The sequence below is a fragment of the Cervus canadensis genome, chromosome 16 (genome assembly GCF_019320065.1).
Source record: "Cervus canadensis isolate Bull #8, Minnesota chromosome 16, ASM1932006v1, whole genome shotgun sequence".
NCBI classification, from domain to species: Eukaryota; Metazoa; Chordata; class Mammalia; order Artiodactyla; family Cervidae; genus Cervus; species Cervus canadensis.
This window is the reverse complement of record NC_057401.1, coordinates 31086241-31108086: the sequence shown is the minus strand read 5'-3', so window position 1 is coordinate 31108086 and position 21846 is coordinate 31086241. Positions and strand designations below refer to the sequence as shown.

Sequence of the window (21846 nt, the reverse complement as noted above, 5' to 3'; positions counted from 1 at the left end):
TTGTTTAGCCATTCTGTATGTCTTCTTTGGAGAAATGTCTGTTTTAGTTCTTTGGCCCATTTTTTGATTTGGGTCATTTATTTTTCTGGAATTGGGCTTCAGGAGTTGCTTGTATATTTTTGAGATTAATCCTTTGTCTGTTTCTTCATTTGCTATTATTTTCTCCCAATCTGAGGGCTGTCTTTTCACCTTACTTATAGTTTCCTTTGTAGTGCAAAAGCTTTTAGGTTTCATTAGGTCCCATTTGTTTGGTTTTGCTTTTATTTCCAATATTCTGGGAGGTGGGTCATAGAGGATCTTGCTGTGATTTATATCAGAGAGTGTTTTGCCTATGTTCTCCTCTAGGAGTTTTATAGTTTCTGGTCTTACATTTAGATCTTTAATCCATTTTGAGTTTATTTTTGTGTATGGTGTTAGAAAGTGTTCTAGTTTCATTCTTTTACAAGTGGTTGACCAGTTTTCCCAGCACCACTTGTTAAAGAGGTTGTCTTTTTTCCCTTGTATATCCTTGCCTCCTTTGTCAAAGATAAGGTGTCCATAGGTCCGTGGATTTATCTCTGGGCTTTCTATTCTGTTCCATTGATCTATATTTCTGTCTTTGTGCCAGTACCATGCTGTCTTGATGACTGTGGCTTTGTAGTAGAGTCTGAAGTCAGGCAGGTTGATTCCTCCAGTTCCATTCTTCTTTTTCAAGATTACTTTGGCTATTCGAGGTTTTTTGTATTTCCATACAAATTGTGAAATTCTTTGGTCTAGTTCTGTGAAAAATACCGTTGGTAGCTTGATAGGGATTGCATTGAATCTATAGATTGCTTTGGGTAGAATAGCCATTTTGACAATATTGATTCTTCCAATCCATGAACACGGTATGTTTCTCCATCCGTTTGTGTCCTCTTTGATTTCTTTCATCAGTGTTTTATAGTTTTCTATGTATAGGTCTTTTGTTTCTTTAGGTAGATATACTCCTAAGTATTTTATTCTTTCTGTTGCAATGGTGAATGGTATTGTTTCCTTAATTTCTCTTTCTGTTTTTTCATTGTTACTGTTTAGGAATGCAGGGGATTTCCATAAGTATATTCAAAGGTGACACAATTTTCAAAAAACATCTACATAATACCTAAATCCAAGATACTGAAACTTGGTATTTAGTATGCTTAAGGTAGTCAAAAGATATTGAAATCTATTAAGTGGCTTAATATCTGTGGCCATCCAGATAATGAAAATGAAAGCTAAGCATTATTAATGTTAATCAACTTTCCCAACATCATCTTTATAAACACTTCCTTGTAGACACCAACAAGCCTGGAAAAGAACTGACCTAAACGCTTATTAGCAATATTTTTCCAGAATATCAAACTAACTTAGGTGTTTTAAGACAATGCATATAAATAACGATGTCAAAATTAAATATAACTGTGTGCTTTTGTCAGCTTTTCTAAGTATGTCACAACACTGTAATTAGTCTTAGCCACTAAAATACACAGGACTATATGTGACTATATACAAGACTAGAATAGATTCAAATAGTTAACAAACAGTGCCCCATGGGCACCATTTAGTCAGAACAGATGTCCTCAAGTGCACCACACCATCATGGCCACACAGCAGTGGTTCTGCACACACCTCCACACACACACACAAGTGACTGATTTTAAGCAATCTTTAAAATAAATTTTTAAATACCAAACAAATCAAGATATCCATTTTGCAATCATAATTTCGGAAACATAAAGTTGCTAAAAGGCATCACGTTGAACATTTTTTAAAACCATTGTATTACCTGAAAATCACGTTTCCGGCTCGGTCTGCCTTCCAGGCTTTCACCAAAGCAAAATCCCCTGTGATTGCTTCCTCCAAGATAAAATGCTGACCTTTAAACTCCCTCACCTGCAAGAGACAAAGGGCATCGTCAGGATCTGCACAGGGCTTGGTTGGTTGTGATACCTGCTCTGATGTGTGTGTATATGTGTGCTCAGTCGTGTCTGACTCTTTGAGACCCCATATACAGTAACCCACCAGGCTCCTCTGTCCATGAAGTTTCCAGGTAAGAATACTGGAGCAGGTTGCCATTTCCTACTCCTGAGGATATTCTCCGCCCAGAGCTGAAACCTGGGTCTCTTCTGTCTCCTGCATTGGTAGGCAGATTCTTTACCACTGTGCCACCTGAGAAGCCCTGCTAGTTACTTATTTGCCTAAGTGTAACTTACTTATTTTCTTAAGTGTATTACTAAACTATTAACTTCCCAGCCCAGAAGCAGGCGGGTTCTTTACTGCTGAGCCACCTGGGAAGACCCATCTGCTCTGACAGAGACAGATAAAAGGGATACAAGCCTAGTTAGGGCAAAAAGGAGAAGATCTAAACTGAGACTTAAAGGATGAGTAGTGTTGGCCAGCAGTCCCCAATCTTTTTTGGCACCAGGGACCAGATTTCGTGCGAGATAATTTTTTCATAGATGGGTGTTGAGGGTAGTTTGGGGGCGATTCAAGTGCATTTTATTTATTGTGCACTTTATTTCTATTATCATTACAGAAGCTCCACCTCAGATCATCAGGAATTAGATCCAGGAGGCTGGGGACCCCTGGACCAGGGTTCACTCAAAGTGGTGAAAAGGAAACTAAGGGAGCAGCACATGCAAAGGCCCAGTGGAAGGAGAGCTTGGTAACTGTGAGGACCTGACAATTCTATATGCTTGTGGCATAGACTGCATGTGTTAGCACTCACTTTATTACCTCTGTGAATAAGTTACGTACTGACATGAAAAAGGCCCCTCCTTCCCTCCACTCTATGGCCTCCCTGGCGGCTCAGGCAGCAGGAAACCCACCTGCAACGTGGGAGACCTGGGTTCTGTCCCTGGGTCGAAAAGATCCCATGGAGGATGGCATAGCAACCCATTCCAGTATTCTCACCTGGAGAAATCCACAGACAGAAGAGCCACTGGGCTACAGTCCATGGGGTCACAAAGAGTCCAACCCTGCTGAGAGACTAACACTTCCAGTTTCCCTCTACTCTAGGAAAAAACTATATAGTTGCATGAAACAGGCAGTGTATTATTTTCCTACCTAAAATAGTTATAAAATCCATTCCTCTCTCCTAATTAATTCATAATCATCTGCTGAGATTTTAATCGGGATTCCTAGAATTTATACACTAATCTGGAGAGAACTGATATGCCATATCCCACCTGTGAGCATAATATAGGCCTACATTTTTTAAAGTCTTCTTTTACCTCCATCAATAGTTTTATAATTCCCCCCAAAAAAGCTCTGTATATACTTTGTAGGTTTACTCACAGGTGCTTCACGGTTTTTGATGGCCACTGTGACTATTCTATTTTATTCTATTACACCTTCTTTTCTGTCATTACTGGTCTAATGGAAGGCTATTGATTTTTTGTATGTTTATTGACTTTTAATTCTACTCCAAATGGAAGAGATGGGGAGAAAAAGCATAAAGCAAAACTATGCTGTGGCATTTTGTTCCCTTTTGCTTCATGGGGACTTAGCTCTGGGAGTTGAAACAAACAGGAAACAACATCAACATCACACTCCATCACCACACAGGATGGAAGCCGTTTGAAGGCTGAAGTCCATTCTCATTCCTACTGCGCCTCCTAGTGGAAAAAACTGCATGCATTTTATAGAAAGCTTTGAGAGACAGTTCGGGTACACATACTTTTCTTAAACTATGGTTTAAAATAAGAAACTCTTTTTTTAAAAATTATAGTTAATTTACAATATTGCATTAGTTTCAGGTGTATAGCAAAGTGTATAGTAAAGCAATGTGTGCATCCCATATTTGCACACATATGGGATTCCTGGGTAGCTCAGCTGGTAAAGAATCTGCCTGCAACGTATTCCTGGGCTGGGAAGTTCCCCTGGAGAAGGGATAGGCTACCCACTCCAGTATTCTTGGGCTTCCCTGGTGGCTCAGACAGTAAAGAATCCACCTGCAATTCGGGAAATCTGAGTTCAATCCCTCAGTTGCGAAGATCCCCTGGAGGAGGACATGGCAATCCACTCCAGTATTCTTGCCTGGAGAATCCCCACGGACAGAGGAGCCTGGCGGGCTACAGTCCATGGGATCGCAGAGAGTCAGACACAACTGAGCGACTAAGCACAGCACATGTACACATATACATATATATATTCTTTTTCAGATTCTTTTCCATTATAGGTTATTATAAGATACTGAATAAAGCTCCCTGTGTTACAGAGTAGGTTCTGTTGTTTATTTTTATATAATAGTGTGTAGATGTTAATCCCAAACACCTAATTTATCCCTCTCGCCCACTTTACCCATTGGTAACTGTAAGCTTGTTTCCTATGTCAGTGAGTCTATTTCTGTTGTGTAAATAAGTTCCCTTGTATCAATCTTTTAGATTCCACATATGTGATATCATATGATATTTTGTCTTTGACTGACTTCATTTTGTATGATAATCTCTAGGCCCATCCATGTTACTGCAAATGGAATTAATTTATTTTTATGGCTAAGTAATATTCCATTGTATATATATACTACATCTTCTTTAACCATTCACCTGTTGATGGACATTTAGGTTGCTTCTTTTTCTTGGCTACTGTAAATAATACTGTTATAAAACACTGGGGTGCATGTATCTCTTTGAACTAGGGTTTTTGTCTTTTCCATATATGCCCAGGAGCAGGACTGTGTTCTACTCTGGATGCACCAATTTATATTTCCCACCATCAGTATAGGTTCCCTTTTCTCCAGTCTCTCCAGCACTTATTATTTGTAAACTTTTTGATGATGACCACTCTGACCAGTGTGAGGTGATCCTTCATTGTAGTTTTGATTTACATTAAAACAGAAATCATTTCTTACAGAATAGTTTCCTTAAAGATATTATGCCACTTTATGTCAGAAAAGATTAATGAACTTAGGTAATCACAGATGAATGAGGATCATATTAACATGAACTTAGATAAATTATATGAAGGTATATGAAGATAAATTATATGAATTATATGTATTTGTAAGATACACATCAATAGTTTTTTCAGTTCTGTCACTCAGTCGTGTCCAACTCTGTGACCCCATGGACTGCTGCACACCAAGCTTCCCTGTCCATCACCAATTCCTGGAGTTTGCACAAACTCATGTCCGTCGAGTCAGTGATGCCATACAACCATATCATCCTCTGTTGTCCCCTTCTCCTCCTGCCTTAGTTCTTTAAGTCTTATGAATTTCAGTCATCACCAGTGATGACAGTTGAGTCTTTTCCATGCAGACCTAGAAAACACATCTAAATATATGCCAACTCAGGGCAAAGAAAAACCACTGGCATTTTTGTCTATTCCAATTATATAACTTCCTGAAGGGGCTACACATCAGCAGTTGCTAAGTGTTAGCTATTTTAAAATTTAAAAACAGGGATGGGATTGGTTTTGTCAAACTAGCTATTATACTCACTTGAGTCACTCCATGTCCTCATCTTTCCATCCTTTCTTGAATCCACTCCGTTCAAATTTTCACCATTCCAGAAAAATCCTCTATTCCAAAAAAATCACCCTTTAAGGTCACCAATGACCTCCACATTTTCAACTGCAAAGGTCAACTTCCAGTCCTATTACTCAACTCCTTCACTCTCTGACACAGTTGATCACTCCTTGCTTTGTAAAAGTTTCCATCTTCCAAATCACCAGCCTCCCCTGGATTTCCTCTTTACTCACTGGACACTCCCATTTTATTCACTGCTTCTTTTCCTCTTTTCAATCTTTAAATGCCAGGCCTCTTCTAAACCCTTAAATGCAAAAGAGGTGTTCTCTGCACTCCAGCCCTCGTCACTCAAGTCCCACGGTTTTAAACACCACATGCTGATAATTTCTGGGTTGGGAAGATCTGCTGGAGAAGGGATAGGCTACCCATTCCAATATTCTTGGGCTTCCCTGGTGGTTCAGTTGGTAAAAAATCCACCTGCAATGCGGGAGACCTGGGTTTGACCCCTGGGTTGGGAAGATCCCCTGGAGAAGGGAAAGATTACCCACTCAAGTATTCTGGCTTGGAGAATTCCATGGACTGTATAGTCCATGGGGTTGCAAAGAGTCTGACATGACTGAGCGAATTTCACTTGCTGATGCCTCCAAAGTTCCTATCCCAGCTCTCAACCCTCCCTGAGCTGACCTAAAGCCTACTGGGTAGCTCCTCTTGGAGGCCAATGAATCTCTTAAACACTCCAAGTTGAGAAAGAGCTCCTCGTCAACTCTCACACTTGGCCCATCTCAATAAGCAGCATGCTTGATTTGTGTCTTACTCAGTAAATCGTGTTGGCTCTACTGTCAGTTTATTTCCCAATTGCAACCACTTCTCACAAATTCCACCGTCACCACCTCAATCTAAACAGCCTTCTACTTCCAACTGGATTAGTATTAATACAACAGCCCCTCATCTCTCTCGCTGCTTCTGCTTCTGGGTCTCTGACAAAAAACTCACTCCCAAAAGCCACAGTGATCTTTCCAAAATGTAGCTCAGATCCCATCACTCTCCCACTTCTATTCAATACTCTCAACCCCTCGCCACACTCAGTGAAGTCCAAGCTCATGTGACCCGGCTCCTGCCTCTCTTCAATCTCCAATCCTACCACTCTCTGCCTCATTCACTCTGTTCCAGCCTCACTGCCCTGCTGTTGCACACTCAGCAAGCCTGCCAAGGACCATGTCCTTCCTCTTCCTTCTAACTAGAGCACAGCCTACAATCTTCACCCGGCTCATTCTCCTATCTTATTCAGGTCTCTACCAAACATCACCTCTCAGAGAGGTTCCCCTGACCCAGCCTGGAACACACCTCCCTGGCCATTCAGCACCCTCTCTGCCTTTGCCCTACTTGATTTGTTACATTATGCATCTGTCTCTTCATTCCTTGTCAGTTCCCCCACTAAGGGGAACTTGGCCTAGAGCACCCCTTTTCCCACCACATTTGGACCGCTGCTGCTGCTGCTGCTGCTAAGTCGCTTCAGTCGCGTCCGACTCTGTGCGACCCCATAGACAGCAGCTTGCCAGGCTCCTCCGTCCCTGGGATTCTCCAGGCAAGAACACTGGAGTGGGTTGCCATTTCCTTCTCCAATGCATGCATGCATGCCAAGTCGCTTCAGCCATATCCGACTCCGTGCGACCCTATGAACAACAGCCCACCAGGCTCCTCCATCCACAGGATTCTCCAGGCAAGACTAGTGCTTGGCAAACAAAAGGACCTCAAATAACTATCACTAATCCAAGGAATTCACTCATTTCCTCCTCCCACCATAATCAAGGAAAATAAAGTTGGCTAACAAGAATCATTTCTAGAGATTATCTGTTGTATTCCTCAGGATTCAGACAAAATTACAAAACTGCTAGATGCCTACACCTGACTCCAGGCTGAAATGAACCCAGGCATTCAGGACAGATTTTAGTCTATCCTGTGTTTTCACAGGGTGAGTTAATGATGTAACTTCTAGCAAGCTCTCAAAGCTTTCACCAGATTTTGCTGGCTATCGATCTATATTAACTAGGATCCATCTTAATAATTAGGTTCCTGTCTTTTTCTTTGCAAAAAATTTTTAAACCTAATTAGGTAAGAAACAAGATAGAATATGAAAAACGTTAACAAAAGCTTTGAGTCAATATAGGTAACCCTAAGCAGAAAAGGCACAGCTCCAGATGAAGGACACTGCTGGAGACATACACGGGACAGTAAGGGGATGAGAGCAATGACCTTTATCTTCCCTCAAAACCCCAAGGGCACAGCTAACATCCCTATATGAAGAAAGGTGACAAGACCACTTGATATACTAAGTTCTCACTTTTCTAGAGGTAATTTTAGCAGTCCATGACTTTTGTTAACTCTTATGAGCCATGTGGGCAGGGAGAAGGGAAAGATACCAAAAATACAGCAATGAAATACTGGCCTGTGTCATTTTAAAAACTGGCTCCTGAATATCTCAAATACCTGTATCTAGAGATCTATTCTTTTCTAATGTGTGAGTAAATTACCTAGTATAAGATACTCCATCCTATCCAGCACTTTAAATAATACTAAGTTATTCAGTCTAAGGCTCAATTGTGTCCAGTGTACAAAGTGAAGGCTAAAGAAGATAAAATAAACTTGGTATCTACTCTACTCATATTATATATTTATAACCATTCTCTGCTTTTTAAGATTATAGACAAATTTGTGATTTCTTTGGCTTATTTTCCCTTCTTCAATCATATCCAGAAGGGCCCTGAACCTGAAGGGTTTAATACCATACATATTATGGTATTAAATAAAGTAGCTGTATTTTATTTTCCACACAATCAGCAATTATACACACTCCTAAATGTCTTAAAACCTACCATAAAACTAATCTTGACTCCCATTTCTATGGATTAGTTTCTTTCCTAGCAGATGTTCAGTTTTAGGTAGAAATTGTACCTAGCATATGTATGTTACTGAACGAATGACAGTGTTTTATTCTCACCCAGGTATGATTTTATACTTATTTACCCAATGAGCCCATCTGGAATCCTGTGCGTCTTACCTCTCTCGGCTTACTGGCAATGGCAATGCTGCCATCTTTGTTGTATTTGATCGGTGACCCCCCTTCTTGCACCAGGGTCCCATACCCCGTGCTGGTGTAAAATGCAGGAACTCCAGCCCCACCTGCACGAATCCTCTCTGCAAGCGTGCCCTACAAGTGAGCAAACAACAGTGCGTCAAAAGTCCATTAAGCACACTTCTGTCTGCGGACACAAACACTTAGCCACGCGGTCCCCGCTCTCTAGGTGTTTATCCATCTAAACCACCCCTGGCAGTGCATACTGGTCTACCTCACTAACACTGCAGGTTAGAAGATCAATGCAAAACAATGACTGTCTCTCTAGACAACAACCTCTCTACTTTCAATCCTTAATTTGTAATGGAACTGCTTATTTGTATACTCATGTTTTCAGTTTCCATGTCTCCACTGGTTTCTCTACATCATATTTTACAAGTTGATTTGTAATATTTTTAAATCAATTTTCAAATCTGAAGTATATAACTTTAATTGCATACATCAAAAAAAACAATAAAATATCATATTTTACTGTGTGCTACATGTAGGTACAGCCTGAATCTTATCATAAACAACAATACCATGATTATATAATAATAATGTAAAATTTCCAGGTATTTAGAATGTATTCTAAACGTTCTCTTAAGTATTTTATCTACTATGTTATCTAACTAAGGAAAAATACAAGTGACAAAGACTACAACATACAGCTAAACTGGTTTTTAAAAAGCCAAGAGAAATTCAAATTTTGTTTCAGAGTAGGAACAGCTGTATGAAAAACGTCTTTGTATCTTCTTCTGATCACTCTGTCTCCCTTTTAGGTACTAGTGATTTCAAATCTAATTTCCCCAGCTATCTCTCACCACCACCTGCCTTTCTACCCAGTTTTCCTACTGGGAAATAACTCTGGCCCTAAACATTTCCTGACATGACCCCAACATGAAATCTCTTGTTACAGTCTAGTTAACATCATATTCAGTTCAGTTTAGTTGCTCAGTCGTGTCCAACTCTTTGTGACCCCATGGACTGCAGCACGCCAGGCCTCCCTGTCCATCACCAACTCCTGCAGTTTACTCAAACTCATGTCCATTGAGTCAGTGATGCCATCCAACCATCTCATCCTCTGTCATCCTCTTCTCCTGCCTTCAATCTTTCCCAGCATCAGGGTCTTTTCAAATGAGTCAGCTCTTTGCATCAGGTGGCCAAAGTATTGGAGTTTCAGCTTCAGCATCAGTCCTTCCAATGAACATTCAGGACTGACTTCCTTTAGGATGGACTGGTTGGATCTCCTTGCAGTCCAAAGGACTCTCAAGAGTCTTCTCCAACACTACAGGTCAAAAGCATCAATTCTTCTGCGCTCAGCTTTCTTTATAGTCCAACTCTCACATCCACACATGACTATTGGAAAGACTATAGTCTTGACCAGATGGACCTTTGTTGGCAAAGTAATGTCTCTACTTTTTAATATGCTGTCTATGTTGGTCATAACTTTTCTTCCAAAGAGTAAGCGTCTTTTTATTTCATGGCTGCTGTCACCATCTGCAGTGATTCTGGAGCCCCAAAAAATAAAGTCAGCTACTGTTTCCACTGTTTCTCCATCTATTTGCCATGAAGTGATGGGACTGGATGCCATGATCTTAGTTTTCTGAATGTTGAGCTTTAAGCCAACTTTTTCAATCCCCTCTTTCACTTTCATCAAGAGGCTCTTTAGTTCTTCACTTTCTGCCAAAAGGGTGATGTCATCTGCATATCAGAGGTTATTGATATTTCTCCTGGCAATCTTGATTCCAGCTTGTGCTTCAACCAGCCCAACGTTTCTCATGATGTACTCTGCGTATAAGTTAAATAAGCAGAGTGACAATACACAGCCTTGACATACTCCTTTTCCTATTTGGAACCAGTCTGTTGTTCCATGTCCAGCTCTAACTGTTGCTTCTTGACCTGCATACAGGTTTCTCAAGAGGCAGGTCAGGTGATCTGGTATTCCCATCTCTTGAAGAATTTTCCACAGTTTACTGTGATCCACACAGTCAACGGCTTTGGCATAGCCAATAAAGCAGAAGTAGATGTTTTCTTGGAACTCTCTTGCTTTTTCGATGATCTAACGAATGTTGGCAATTTGATCTCTGGTTCCTCTGCCTTTTCGAAAACCAGCTTGAACATCTGAACGTTCACGGTTCACGTATTTTTGAAGGCTGGCCTTGAGAATTTTGAGCATTACTTTGCTTGCGTGCGAGATAAGTACATCATATTCAGACTAGATAACTGCCTGACTGAACAGTAGTGAGAATAGGCTTGGATATTAATGATGGTGAGTTTATTATTGTCCCAACCTGAAAACAAGGGTCTACTTGAACTGGGGCCTTCAACTATATTGGATTGGCCAAAAAGGTTCCTCAATGACAAACTCTTCAATCAGATAGGACAGGAAAAGGTGGATAAAGTGAGTGGAAATTTGCTAGATTAACTGCAGTCATTGCTTCCTTTCAGTTCCCTGCAAACCTGGGGTCTGACCCCAGCATTTAGTCTGTGATGCAGACAGTTTTACTCCCCTCCATGGGCTTCAGTTTCCTGATACATCTCAGCAAGACCAGATTCTGCACACATTTCTAATTCTATGATTAGTAGGAGTTAACTTTAGGACCATCTTCAAACATTTCAGTGAGTGCTTTTGCATGCTGCAGTGAAATACACATTTCAGTGCCAAATATAACATTTTATCCTGAAGCCTGGATATTTTCCACTAGAACTACCTTCTTTTACAGTGCATAGCAACAAAACATTATTCCTCTAGCAGTCAAGAGGTGCTACTTATAAACAAGTTTTCTTGGTTTGGCAAAAGAGCATTCTATCTTACCTCTCTTACACAGTGAAATTTCTAGAAGGAAAAAGGTAAACTTCAAAATAAGTTAGTATTATTAAAAAAAAAAAAAACAGATTTTTTTTTTTTTTTTTTACCTGGGGTGTCAGCTCTACTTCTAATTCACCAGATAAATACTGTCGTTCAAATTCTGCATTTTCTCCCACATAGGAAGAGACCATGCGTTTTATCTGCTTGGATCGAAGTAAAAGGCCCAAACCAAAGTTGTCAACCCTAGAAAGAAAACGCAAGAAGCTTACAATCAAAGGGACATCCGATGGAACACTAACATCCTCACATTCAAAAACTTGAGATTTTATATGACAAATCACTGACATTACTCCTAACAACTTCCTTTTCTCCCTCCTTCAACTTCACATCCTCATCTTCTCATACCAACGAGCAGTCATTCTCGTTCACCTAATTCTTTCCTAATTCTCGTAATGTGTCATTTCCACGTCTATAACCTCCCCCAGGCAGTCCAGACACAGTGAACACTTTAAAGCAGTCCAGGTAGGTACTGGTCAACTTTCTGATAGATCTGTTTCATCGTCCAAGTCTTCCAACACTGAATCTAATAACATTTCCCACTCACCATGGGTGTAAGGAAATAGCTGCATAGGGGAGTTCCCTGATGGTCCAGTGGTTAGGACTCAGCACTTTCACTACAGTGGCCAGGGTTCAATCCCTGGTTGGGGAACTAAGATCCCACAAGCCATGAAGCGCGGCCAAATGTATATATATATTTGCAGATTTTATTCTTACTTGAAGAAACTTGGCTGCCTATGTGCTCAGTCAAGTCTCTTTTGTGACCCCATGGACTGTAGCCCTCCAGGTTCCTCTGTCCATGGGATCTTCCAGGCAAGAATACCAGAGTGGGTTGCCATTCCCTTCTCTAGGGACTCTTCCTGATCCAGGGATCGAACCCACGTCTCCTGTGTCTCCTGCACTGGCAGGTGGATTTTCTAATACTGAGCCACCTGGGAAGCCCTTCCAAAGAAAACTAAAGCCTAAATAACAAGTATTTTCAGGAATGCAGTTTTGAAATGTGGGAAGGATTCCCTGAAGATTAATAATATACTTGTCCACTAGAAGGCTCCAAATCACTAAAGAGCCTCTCCAAACACTGATTATGCACAAAGCTTTACACTTTTTGTTTCTTCCCTTCTCTTCAATGGCAATCCACTCCAGTATTCTTGCTGGGGAAATCCCAAGGACAGAGGGGCTGGATGGACTACAGTTCATCGGGTTGCAAGAGTCGGACGTGACTGAGCACACACAGATACATACAGACACTAAACAATTTCCCTGTTCTTTGGGTAAACAATTCTATTCCCCTCAATTCAACTCTACCTACAGCCTTCTCCACCTCACCTGATGGCGACCCATCTTACAGATCTTCAGAACAAAACTCAGGGAGTGATTCCTGACACACACGTTCCACGTCACCTCTACTGGAAAATCCTGACTCTGCTTTCAGTATCCACCCAGAATCTGAGCATTTCTCACTCCCTCTGGAACTGGCACCATATCTTGCCCGGATACCACAGTAACCTTCCCTGCTTCTACTCCCGCCAACTACGATCTACTCACAAAATGACAGCCCAAACTACAATATGTCAGATCATGTCACTGTTCTGCTTGAAACCCTGCAGTTGTACCCATTTATTTAGAGTAAAAGTAAAGGTCTCTCTCTAGAGTGGCCCCCTGGGATGGGTTGAAATGCCTTCACACCTCTGACCTCACTCCTCCCATTCTTCTTTTTGCTCACTTCTCTGCCTCTGCTGGCCTCCTTACAATCCCTCCAATACACCAAGCATTCTGCATGGGGGCCCTTACACTGGCCCTTCCATCTCTCTCGGAAACTCTTTCCCCATATAGGGTTCTAAATAAACATTTCTTGACATCTGTTAAATGAGTTTATTGCTTGATTTCACTTCCCCCTCCTCACTGGCTCTTTAGTAATAAAAATGAAAATCATCAAGTCTTCAAGCTGGATATTTGCTATGTGTCCCTCCAGATCCATTCTTCAACCTCCAGTCTGCCCTACGCCTAGGGTGGCTGCCCTGTGTAGACTCAATCATGGGGTCCCCTGCCCTCTGGCTTCTGATTGAGTCCATCCACTTCTGATTGGGTCCAGCCAATCAAAGGCACCACCAGGAGGATCAGAGGAGTGAGGGGAGGATGGTGTCTGTTCTGTTCCCTTAGCTCTATCCCTGGAAGGCTGCAGCACACTGGATAGCCCTCTCCATAAGACTTTCTTCTGGGTTCTAACAGCCCCTATCCCCTCACCCCATCAGGGCCAGGGCTGGTGGTAACAGCTCTCCATTGTTACTAACTCTAAGGTTCTTCAATACTCGTGTGTGCCTTCCCTCAGCCCTGACTCTTCCTTTAAAAAGAGTCTCTTTGGTAAATTCTCTCAATTATCTAATATAACAATACCACTGATATCCTCTAGAGCCCTGTCCAAATAAAGTTATTTTAATAGTAAAATAATTCATGAATGTGGATATAATCCATTTGCTTTGTAGTTTTAAAAATCTGAAACTCCCTCCAAGTATAGAGGTCCTTACCGTAAAACAGAATACAGTTGGCCATTCACTGACTTGGGAATTTTTCCAACCACACTTTCATTGATCTCTATGTAGTCTTCCAACCCATTACACATTTGAACTTATCTCTGTTTGGAGATAACCTCTCTGTATTTGTTGATCTTGGCTCTGGACACCATGTGTATTTAGCTGTTGGTTTATTTCTGAACTAGCAAGCTGGCATAGCAACCAAGCAGAGCATAAGATACTCAGCTCAGGTTACCACCTGACCAGGTACAAATTTAGTGTTTATGCCTCAAAAAATGCTATTAGATAGCTTATCATAAGAGTGTCTTTCCTAGTTTCCCTGGTGGTCCAGCAGTTAAGAATTCACCTTGCAATGCAAGGGATACCGGTTTGATCTCTGGTCCAGGAAGATTCCCCCATGCCATAGAGTTACCAAGCCCATGCGCCACAACCACTGAGCCAATGCTCTAGAGCCCAAGAGCCACAACTCCTGAAGCCAATGTACAGAAACTACTGCAGCCCGCATGCCTACTGTGGCCTGCGTGCTCTGCAATAAGGGAAGGCACTGCAATTAGATGCCCACACACCACAAAGGAGAGCAGCGCCCACTCGCTGCAACTAGAGAAAGCCCTCGTGCAGCAATCAAGACCCACCACAGCCAAAAGACTAATAATAATAAAATAAATAAATAAATCTTTAAAAAAGTGTCTTTCCTGCCATATACTTTCCAGTTTACAGATTCAGTAAACATGTACCCCTTATCTACTGTGTATCAGACACTAATGATAAAAAAGTGAAAAGGGCAAGGCCCTCACACAATATAAGAAAAAGAAAGACATACATAATCTTTTGCTAATGAAAAATCTACTATATTCCTAATAGAGAAACATACATACTAAAGCATCTTGAAGCTCTCTGGTATTAAAGATAATCTGAATGAACTTTCAAAGATATTATCTTCCTTAGTGCCTTCAGGAGCCAATATTTTTCTAGCATACCTAAAGAGAGATCTGACCTTTCTTCTATGGCACCACAAACTCATGTTAAAACATTTTAATGATTAAAAGAAGTCTAAGGCCAAGAATTCATTAGAGAGGTATACTAATGTAAAGCAAATGTATATTTCATGGAAGACATCAATGTGCTGCAAATATTTTTCATTTTCTGAATCTGAAATTTCACTTTCTGAAATCTCACTGACAATTCTAAAATAAACTGCCAAAATAAAACTCTAATAATGAAATTGCAACCAATGATACAATCAACAAGGGGTTAATTTCCAAACGATATAAATAGCTGATACAATGCAATGTCCAAAAACCCAAACAATCCCATCAAAAAATGGGCAGAAAACCTAAATAAACATTTCTCCAAAAAGACAGCCAGCCAACAGGCACATGAAAAGATGCTTAATATCACTAATTCTTAGAGACATGCAAATCAAAATTATCAGGAGGTATCACCTCACACCAGTCAGAATAGCCATCATCATCAAGTCTACAAATAATAAATGCTGGAGAGGATATGGAGAAAAGGGAACCCTCCTACACTGTTGGTGGGAATGTAAATTGGTGCAGCCACTATGGAAAACTGTGTGGAAGTTCCTTAAAAAACTAAAAATAGTTATCATATGATCCAGCAACACCACTCCTGGGGATATATCTGAAGAAAACTCTTAATTTGAAAAGATACATGCACCTCAACATTCACAGCAGCATTATTTACAACAGCCAAGACATGGAAGCAACCTAAGCATCCATCAACAGATTAATGGATAAAGAAGACATAGTGTATATTTGTGTATACATAATGGAATATTACTCAGCCATAAAAAGAATGAAATATTGCCATTTGCAGAAAAATTGATGGACGTAAAGATTTTCATAATGAGTGAAGTAACTCAGAGAAATAGAAAATTATATATCACTTATATGTGGAATCTAAAAAATAATACAAATGGGGAAGGGACAGGGTGATAAATTAAGAAATATACACTATCATATATAAAATAGTGTGTATTTCTTAATCCCATGCTCAACAACAAGGGTTTACTGTATACCACAGGGAATTATATTCAATATCTTATAATAACCTATAGTGGAAAAGAATCTGAAAAAAGATGAATATAGATATACATATATATATGCATATATAAATATATAACTGCCAGGCTCCTCTGTCCATGGAATTTTCCAGGCAAGAAAACTGGAGTGGGTAGCCATTCCCTTCTCCAGGGGATTTTCCTGACTTAGGGATTGAATCCAGGTCTCCTGAATTACAGGCAGATTATATCAACCACCTGAGCCACCAGGGATGCCCACATACAGAATAAACAACAAAGTTTTAATGTACACCTCAGGGAACTATATTCAGTATCTGATAATAATTTACAAGGGAAAAGAATCTGAAAAAATGTATATAGATATACATATATATATATATATACACACACACACATATGTGTAACTGAATCACTTCACTGGACACCTGTAAGTAATAATATAAATCAACTATAATCCAATTTTAAAAAATGAAGTTGCAACTACTTACCAAACTCTATTTCTCTTCCTTACTCTCAATTTAAATATATTCATCTCAATTATAGCCACAATTCCCTTGTGGATCAGCTGGTAAAGAATCTGCCTGCAACGCAGGAGATCTGAGTTCAATCCCTGGGTTGGGAAATCCCCTGGAGAAGGGAAAGGCTCCCTACTCCAGCATTCTGGCCTGGAGAATTCCATGAACCATACAGTCCATAGGGTGGCAAAGAGTCAGACACAACTAAGGGACTTTCACTTTCACTTTTACCAGTAAACAACCAATACTCTTACAACCATTTTGTACCCATAGGACCATTCTGTTTCTCTCTCAGCACAGTATTCAATAAATTACATGAGCTAATCAACACTGTATTACAAAATAAACTTTGTGGTAGATGATTTTGCCCAACTGTAGGCCAATGTAAATCTCAGCACGTTGAAGGTAGGGTGGGCTAAGCTACAAAGCTCAATAGGTTAGGTGTACTAATATATTGATGACTTAGAATATTTTCACTTTAGAATGGGTTTATTTGAATTTAACCCACTGTAAATAGAGGAAGAATTGTATTTGGATATAATGTTAATTTATGACATAGTGAGGGGCTTCCCAGGTGGCACTAGTGGTAAAAAACCCGCCTGCCTATGCAGGAGACATAAGAGACACGGATTTGTTCCCGGGGTCGGGAAGATCCCCTGGAGGAGGGCATGACAGTCCACTCCAATATTTTTGCCTGGAAAATTGCCATGTACCAAAGAGTCTAGCAGGCTATATTCCATAGGGTCACAAAGAGTCGGACACGACTGAAGTCACTTACCAGGCACACATATATGACACAGTTATATGAGACAAGTGAAATCCTGACGGGGCTGAGCAGGAAGTCCAAGTGCGCATCCCAGGAAGTGGTTCAGTTCAGTCGCTCAGTTGTGTCCGACTCTTTGCGACCTCATGGACTGCGGCACGTCAGGCCTCCCTGTCCATCACCGATTCCCAGAGCTTGCTCAAACTCATGTCCATTGAGTCCGTGATGCCATTCAACCATCTCATCCTCTGTCATCCCCTTCTCCTCCCGAATCAGGGTCTTTTCAAATGAGTAGTTCTTCGCGTCAATCTTTCCCAGCATCAGAGTCTTTTCCAATGAGTCAGTTCTTTGCATCTGGTGGCCAAAGGATTGGAGTTTCACCTCCACCATCAGTCCTTCCAATGAATATTCAGGATTGAGTTCCATCAGGATGGACTGGTTGGATCTCCTTGCAGTTCAAGAGACTCACAAGAGTCTTCTCCAATGCCACAGTTCAAAAGCATCAATTCTTCAGTGCTCAGCTTTCGTTTTTATCTTTATTCATCTTAACTGGAGGCTAACTACTTTAAAATATTGTAGTGGTTTTTGCTGGAGAAGGCAATGGCAACCCACTCTAGTACTCTTGCCTTGAAAATCCCATGGATGGAGGAGCCTGGTAGGCTGCAGTCCATGGGGTCGCTAGAAGTCAGACACGACTGAGCGACTACACTTTCACTTTTCAGTGACTTAGCAGCAGCAGCAGAGGTTTTTGCCATACATTGACATGACTCATCCACTGGTGTACATGTGTTCCCCATCCTGAACCCCCTCCCACCTCCCTCCCCACTCCACCCCTCAGGGTCATCCCGGTGCACCAGCCCTGAGCACCCTGTCTCATGTATCAAAGCTAGACTGGCAATCTATCTCACATATGATAATATACATGTTTCAATGCTATTCTCTCAAATCAGCTTTCCTTATAGTCCAACTCTGACATCCATACATGACTACTGGAAAAATCATAGCTTTGAAAAGATGGACCTTTGTTGACAAAGTAATGTCTCTGCTTTTTAATATGCTGTCTAGGTTGGTCATAACTTTCCTTCCAAGGAGTAAGCATCTTTTAATTCCATGGCTTCAGTCACCATCTGAAGTGATTTTGGAGCCCACAAAAATAAAGTCTGACACTGTTTCCCCATCTATTTGCCATTAAGTGATGGGACCAGATGCCATGATCTTAGTTTTCTCAATGTTGAGTTTTAAGCCAACTTTTCACTCTCTTCTTTCACTTTCATCAACAAGCTCTTTAGTTCTTTTTCACTTTCTGCTCTAAGGGTGGTGTCGTCTGCATATATGAGGTTATTGATATTTCTCCCAGCAATCTGGGTTCCAGCCTGTGCTTCCTCCAGCCCAGCGTTTCTCATGATGTGCTCTGCATATAAGTTCAATAAGCAGGGTGACAATATACAGCCTTGATGTACTCCTTTCCCTATTTGGAACCAGTCTGTTGTTCCATGTCCAGTTCTAACTGTTGCTTCCTGATCTGCATACAGCTTTCTCAAGAGGAAAGTCAGGTGGTCTGATATTCCCATCTCTTTCAGAATTTTGAAGTTTGTTGTGATATACACAGTCAAAGGCTTTGGCATAGTCAATAAAGCAGAAATAGATGTTTTTCTGGAACTCTTTTGCTTTTTCGATGATTCAGTGGATGTTGGTGATTTGATCTCTGGTTCCTCTGCCTTTTCAAAAATCAGCTTGAACATCTGGAAGTTCACGGTTCACATAGTGTTGAAGCCTGGCTTAGAGAATTTTGAGCATTACTTTACTAGCGTGTGAGACGAGTGCAATTGTGTGGTAGTTTGCACATTCTCTGGCATTGCCTTCCTTTGGGATTGGAATGAAAAGTGACCTTTTCCAGTCCTGTGGCCACTGCTGAGTTTTCCAAATTTGCTGGCATACTGAGTGCAGCACTTTCACAGCATCATCTTTTAGGATTTGAAATAACTCAACTGGAATTTCATCACCTCCACTAGCTTTGTTCATAGTGCTGCTTCCTAAGGCCCACTTGACTTCACTTTCCAGGATGTCTGGCTCCAGGTGAGTGATCACACCATCACGATTATCTGGGTCGTGAAGATCTTTTTTATACAGTAGCACAAGGTTTGTTTGAGCCCTCTGAGCGTCTCTGGCGGGAAAGGAGGAAGTGGCTAGCCCTTCCCAAACCAAATAACCTAATCTTGGGGGAAATGTTCATGATCAGCCAAGGCAGCCGAGATCTCCCCTTCAAGCCCTTTAGAGCTCTCAGAGCTGTAGCTATCTTGACAAATAAGATGGCACAGCAAAGGAGCCATTTGCCTTTATCTCTGGGTTCAAAACCATTGGTGCAAAATCAGAAATTTTATTTAGAGTGAAAAACTGCTCCTGGACCCCCAGAGAATTCCTATACCTGAGTGGTACAGAACAACAGGCATACCTCACCAGACCACAACAGAAAAGCAAACACTGCAATAAAGCAAGTCCTGAGAATTTTTTTGTTTTCCACTGAATATAAATGTTTATACTATACTGTAATCTGTTAAGTGTGCAATAGTATTTATTATGCCTAAAAATAGTGTCAATGCCTTACTTTAAAAATACTTTGTAACAATATTGCAAAGAAACTATACTCCAATAAAAAGTAATTTAAAAAATGAAAGCCACAGTGATTCAAAAAAATACTGCATTATTAAAATATGCTAACGATCATCTGAACCTTCAGGAATTCATAATTTTTTCACAATAATAACATCAAAGATCACTGACATATGTATACCTATGGCTGATTCATGTTGATGTTTGACAGAAAACAAGAAAATTCTGTAAAGCAATTATCCTTCAATTAAAAAATAAATTAAAAAAAAAATCACTGATCACAGATTACCATAACAAATAATAATGAAAAAGTCTGAAATATTGCAAAAATTGTCAAAAAGTGACAGAGGCATGAAGTGAGCAAATTCTATTGGAAAAATGGAGCCAAATACACTTGTTTAATGCAGGGCTACCCTGAACCTTCAATTTGTAAAAAGTGCAATGTCTGTGAAATGCAATAAAACAAAATGCAATAAAACAAGATATACACAAGTATATACAAGTAACAGCATTGTAATCTCATGTACAGGTACATACACGCATCTCCCCTCAACCAAGGATACATGCCAAGACAGTACCAACCCTACAGATGCTATGTACAATCCCCTGCAGAAGGGAATGGCAATCTACTCCAGTGTTCTTACCTAGAAAATCCCACAGACAGAGGAGCCTGGTGGACTACAGTCCACAGGGTCACAAAAGAGTCAGATACAACTTAGCAACTAAACAACAACAATACACAGGTATCTTCTTTTCTTATACATGCATATCTATGATAAAGTTTCATTTATAAATTAGGCACAGTAAGATATTAACAATAATAACTAATTATAAAGTAGAACAATTATAACAGCATATTGTAATAAAAGCTATGTGAATGGTGATCTCTCAAAATATGTTACTATACAAATTTAATACCTTTTTCAGCTTAACTGGGCACTCATCATGCACTATGGCTGTAACTTGCAATTTGAGATGCAGCAAGAAAACTAGTACAAATTTCTTTTTCCTTCTTCACAATTTCAGGCTGAAGACTCATTCTCACCATACATCTTAGCAATCTCAGCATACGATTGTTTTCTTTCCTTATTAAATCGAGAATATTCACCTTTTCACTTTAAAGAAGCACTTCACGGCTTCTCTTTGGCATAGCTGAATTACCAGCATCACTACTCTTGCATCTGGGGGCCATTATTAAGTAAAATAAGCATTCCTTGAACACAGTCACTGTGATCTGGCAACACTGATGACCATGGATCTGATGATGGAGTAACTAAGAGACTAACCAGTGGACACGCTGGACAAAAGGATGATTCTCGTCCAGGGCAGGACAGAGCAGGAGGGCATGAGATTTCATCATGCTACTCAAAATAGCCTGTAATTGAAAACTCATGAATTGTTTATTTCTGGAATTTTCCATTTAATATTTCCAGACCAAGGTTGATGCCGTGTATCTCAAACCATGTAAAGCAAAACCATGGATAAGGGGGGGACTGTTGTACATATGTACATATGCTGTATATATGTTGTACATACTACCAGCATTTATTAGTCTTCTACACGAAGTGGGGCTGCCCTTGGAGTTGTCTAAATCCCCACCTTCAAGAACCGTAATCTAAAACAACCTTGTCCTGAGGAAATGAAAATGACTAATACAGCACACCTAGTCTTCCCTTGACTCTGTGACTTAATTACCTGAAATAAAGTTTACTGTGAAACATTTGCTCACCCAGGTGTGTAATTCGTATGTTAAAGTCTTCCAAAAACCAGAGGAACATCTGCAATTTCCCCACTTTTCTAATCAACCCATATCAAAGCACTGATTCTTCTCAGTGATCCTAAGGGAGGGTTTGTCTTATCAACATTTAATAGTCAATACTCATAGCAAAGTAAGTGCTACCTCAGGCCAACAGGTCTCAGTGGTCATTAAAAGCAAACAAACAA

General features: G+C 40.4%; 1 protein-coding gene across 1 annotated transcript in view; it reads right to left on the bottom strand.

Moving 5' to 3' along the window:
- The window catches only part of OXCT1 (3-oxoacid CoA-transferase 1), a 158939-nt gene that overhangs the window by 121526 nt on the left and 15567 nt on the right, over positions 1-21846 (bottom strand). The window contains exons 4-6 of the mRNA XM_043489240.1: positions 11493-11628; positions 8520-8669; positions 1781-1887 (exon numbers count right to left, since the gene is read on the bottom strand). Coding sequence (XP_043345175.1) covers positions 1781-1887; positions 8520-8669; positions 11493-11628 — 393 coding nt within the window. The remainder of the gene's footprint in view (positions 1-1780; positions 1888-8519; positions 8670-11492; positions 11629-21846) is intronic.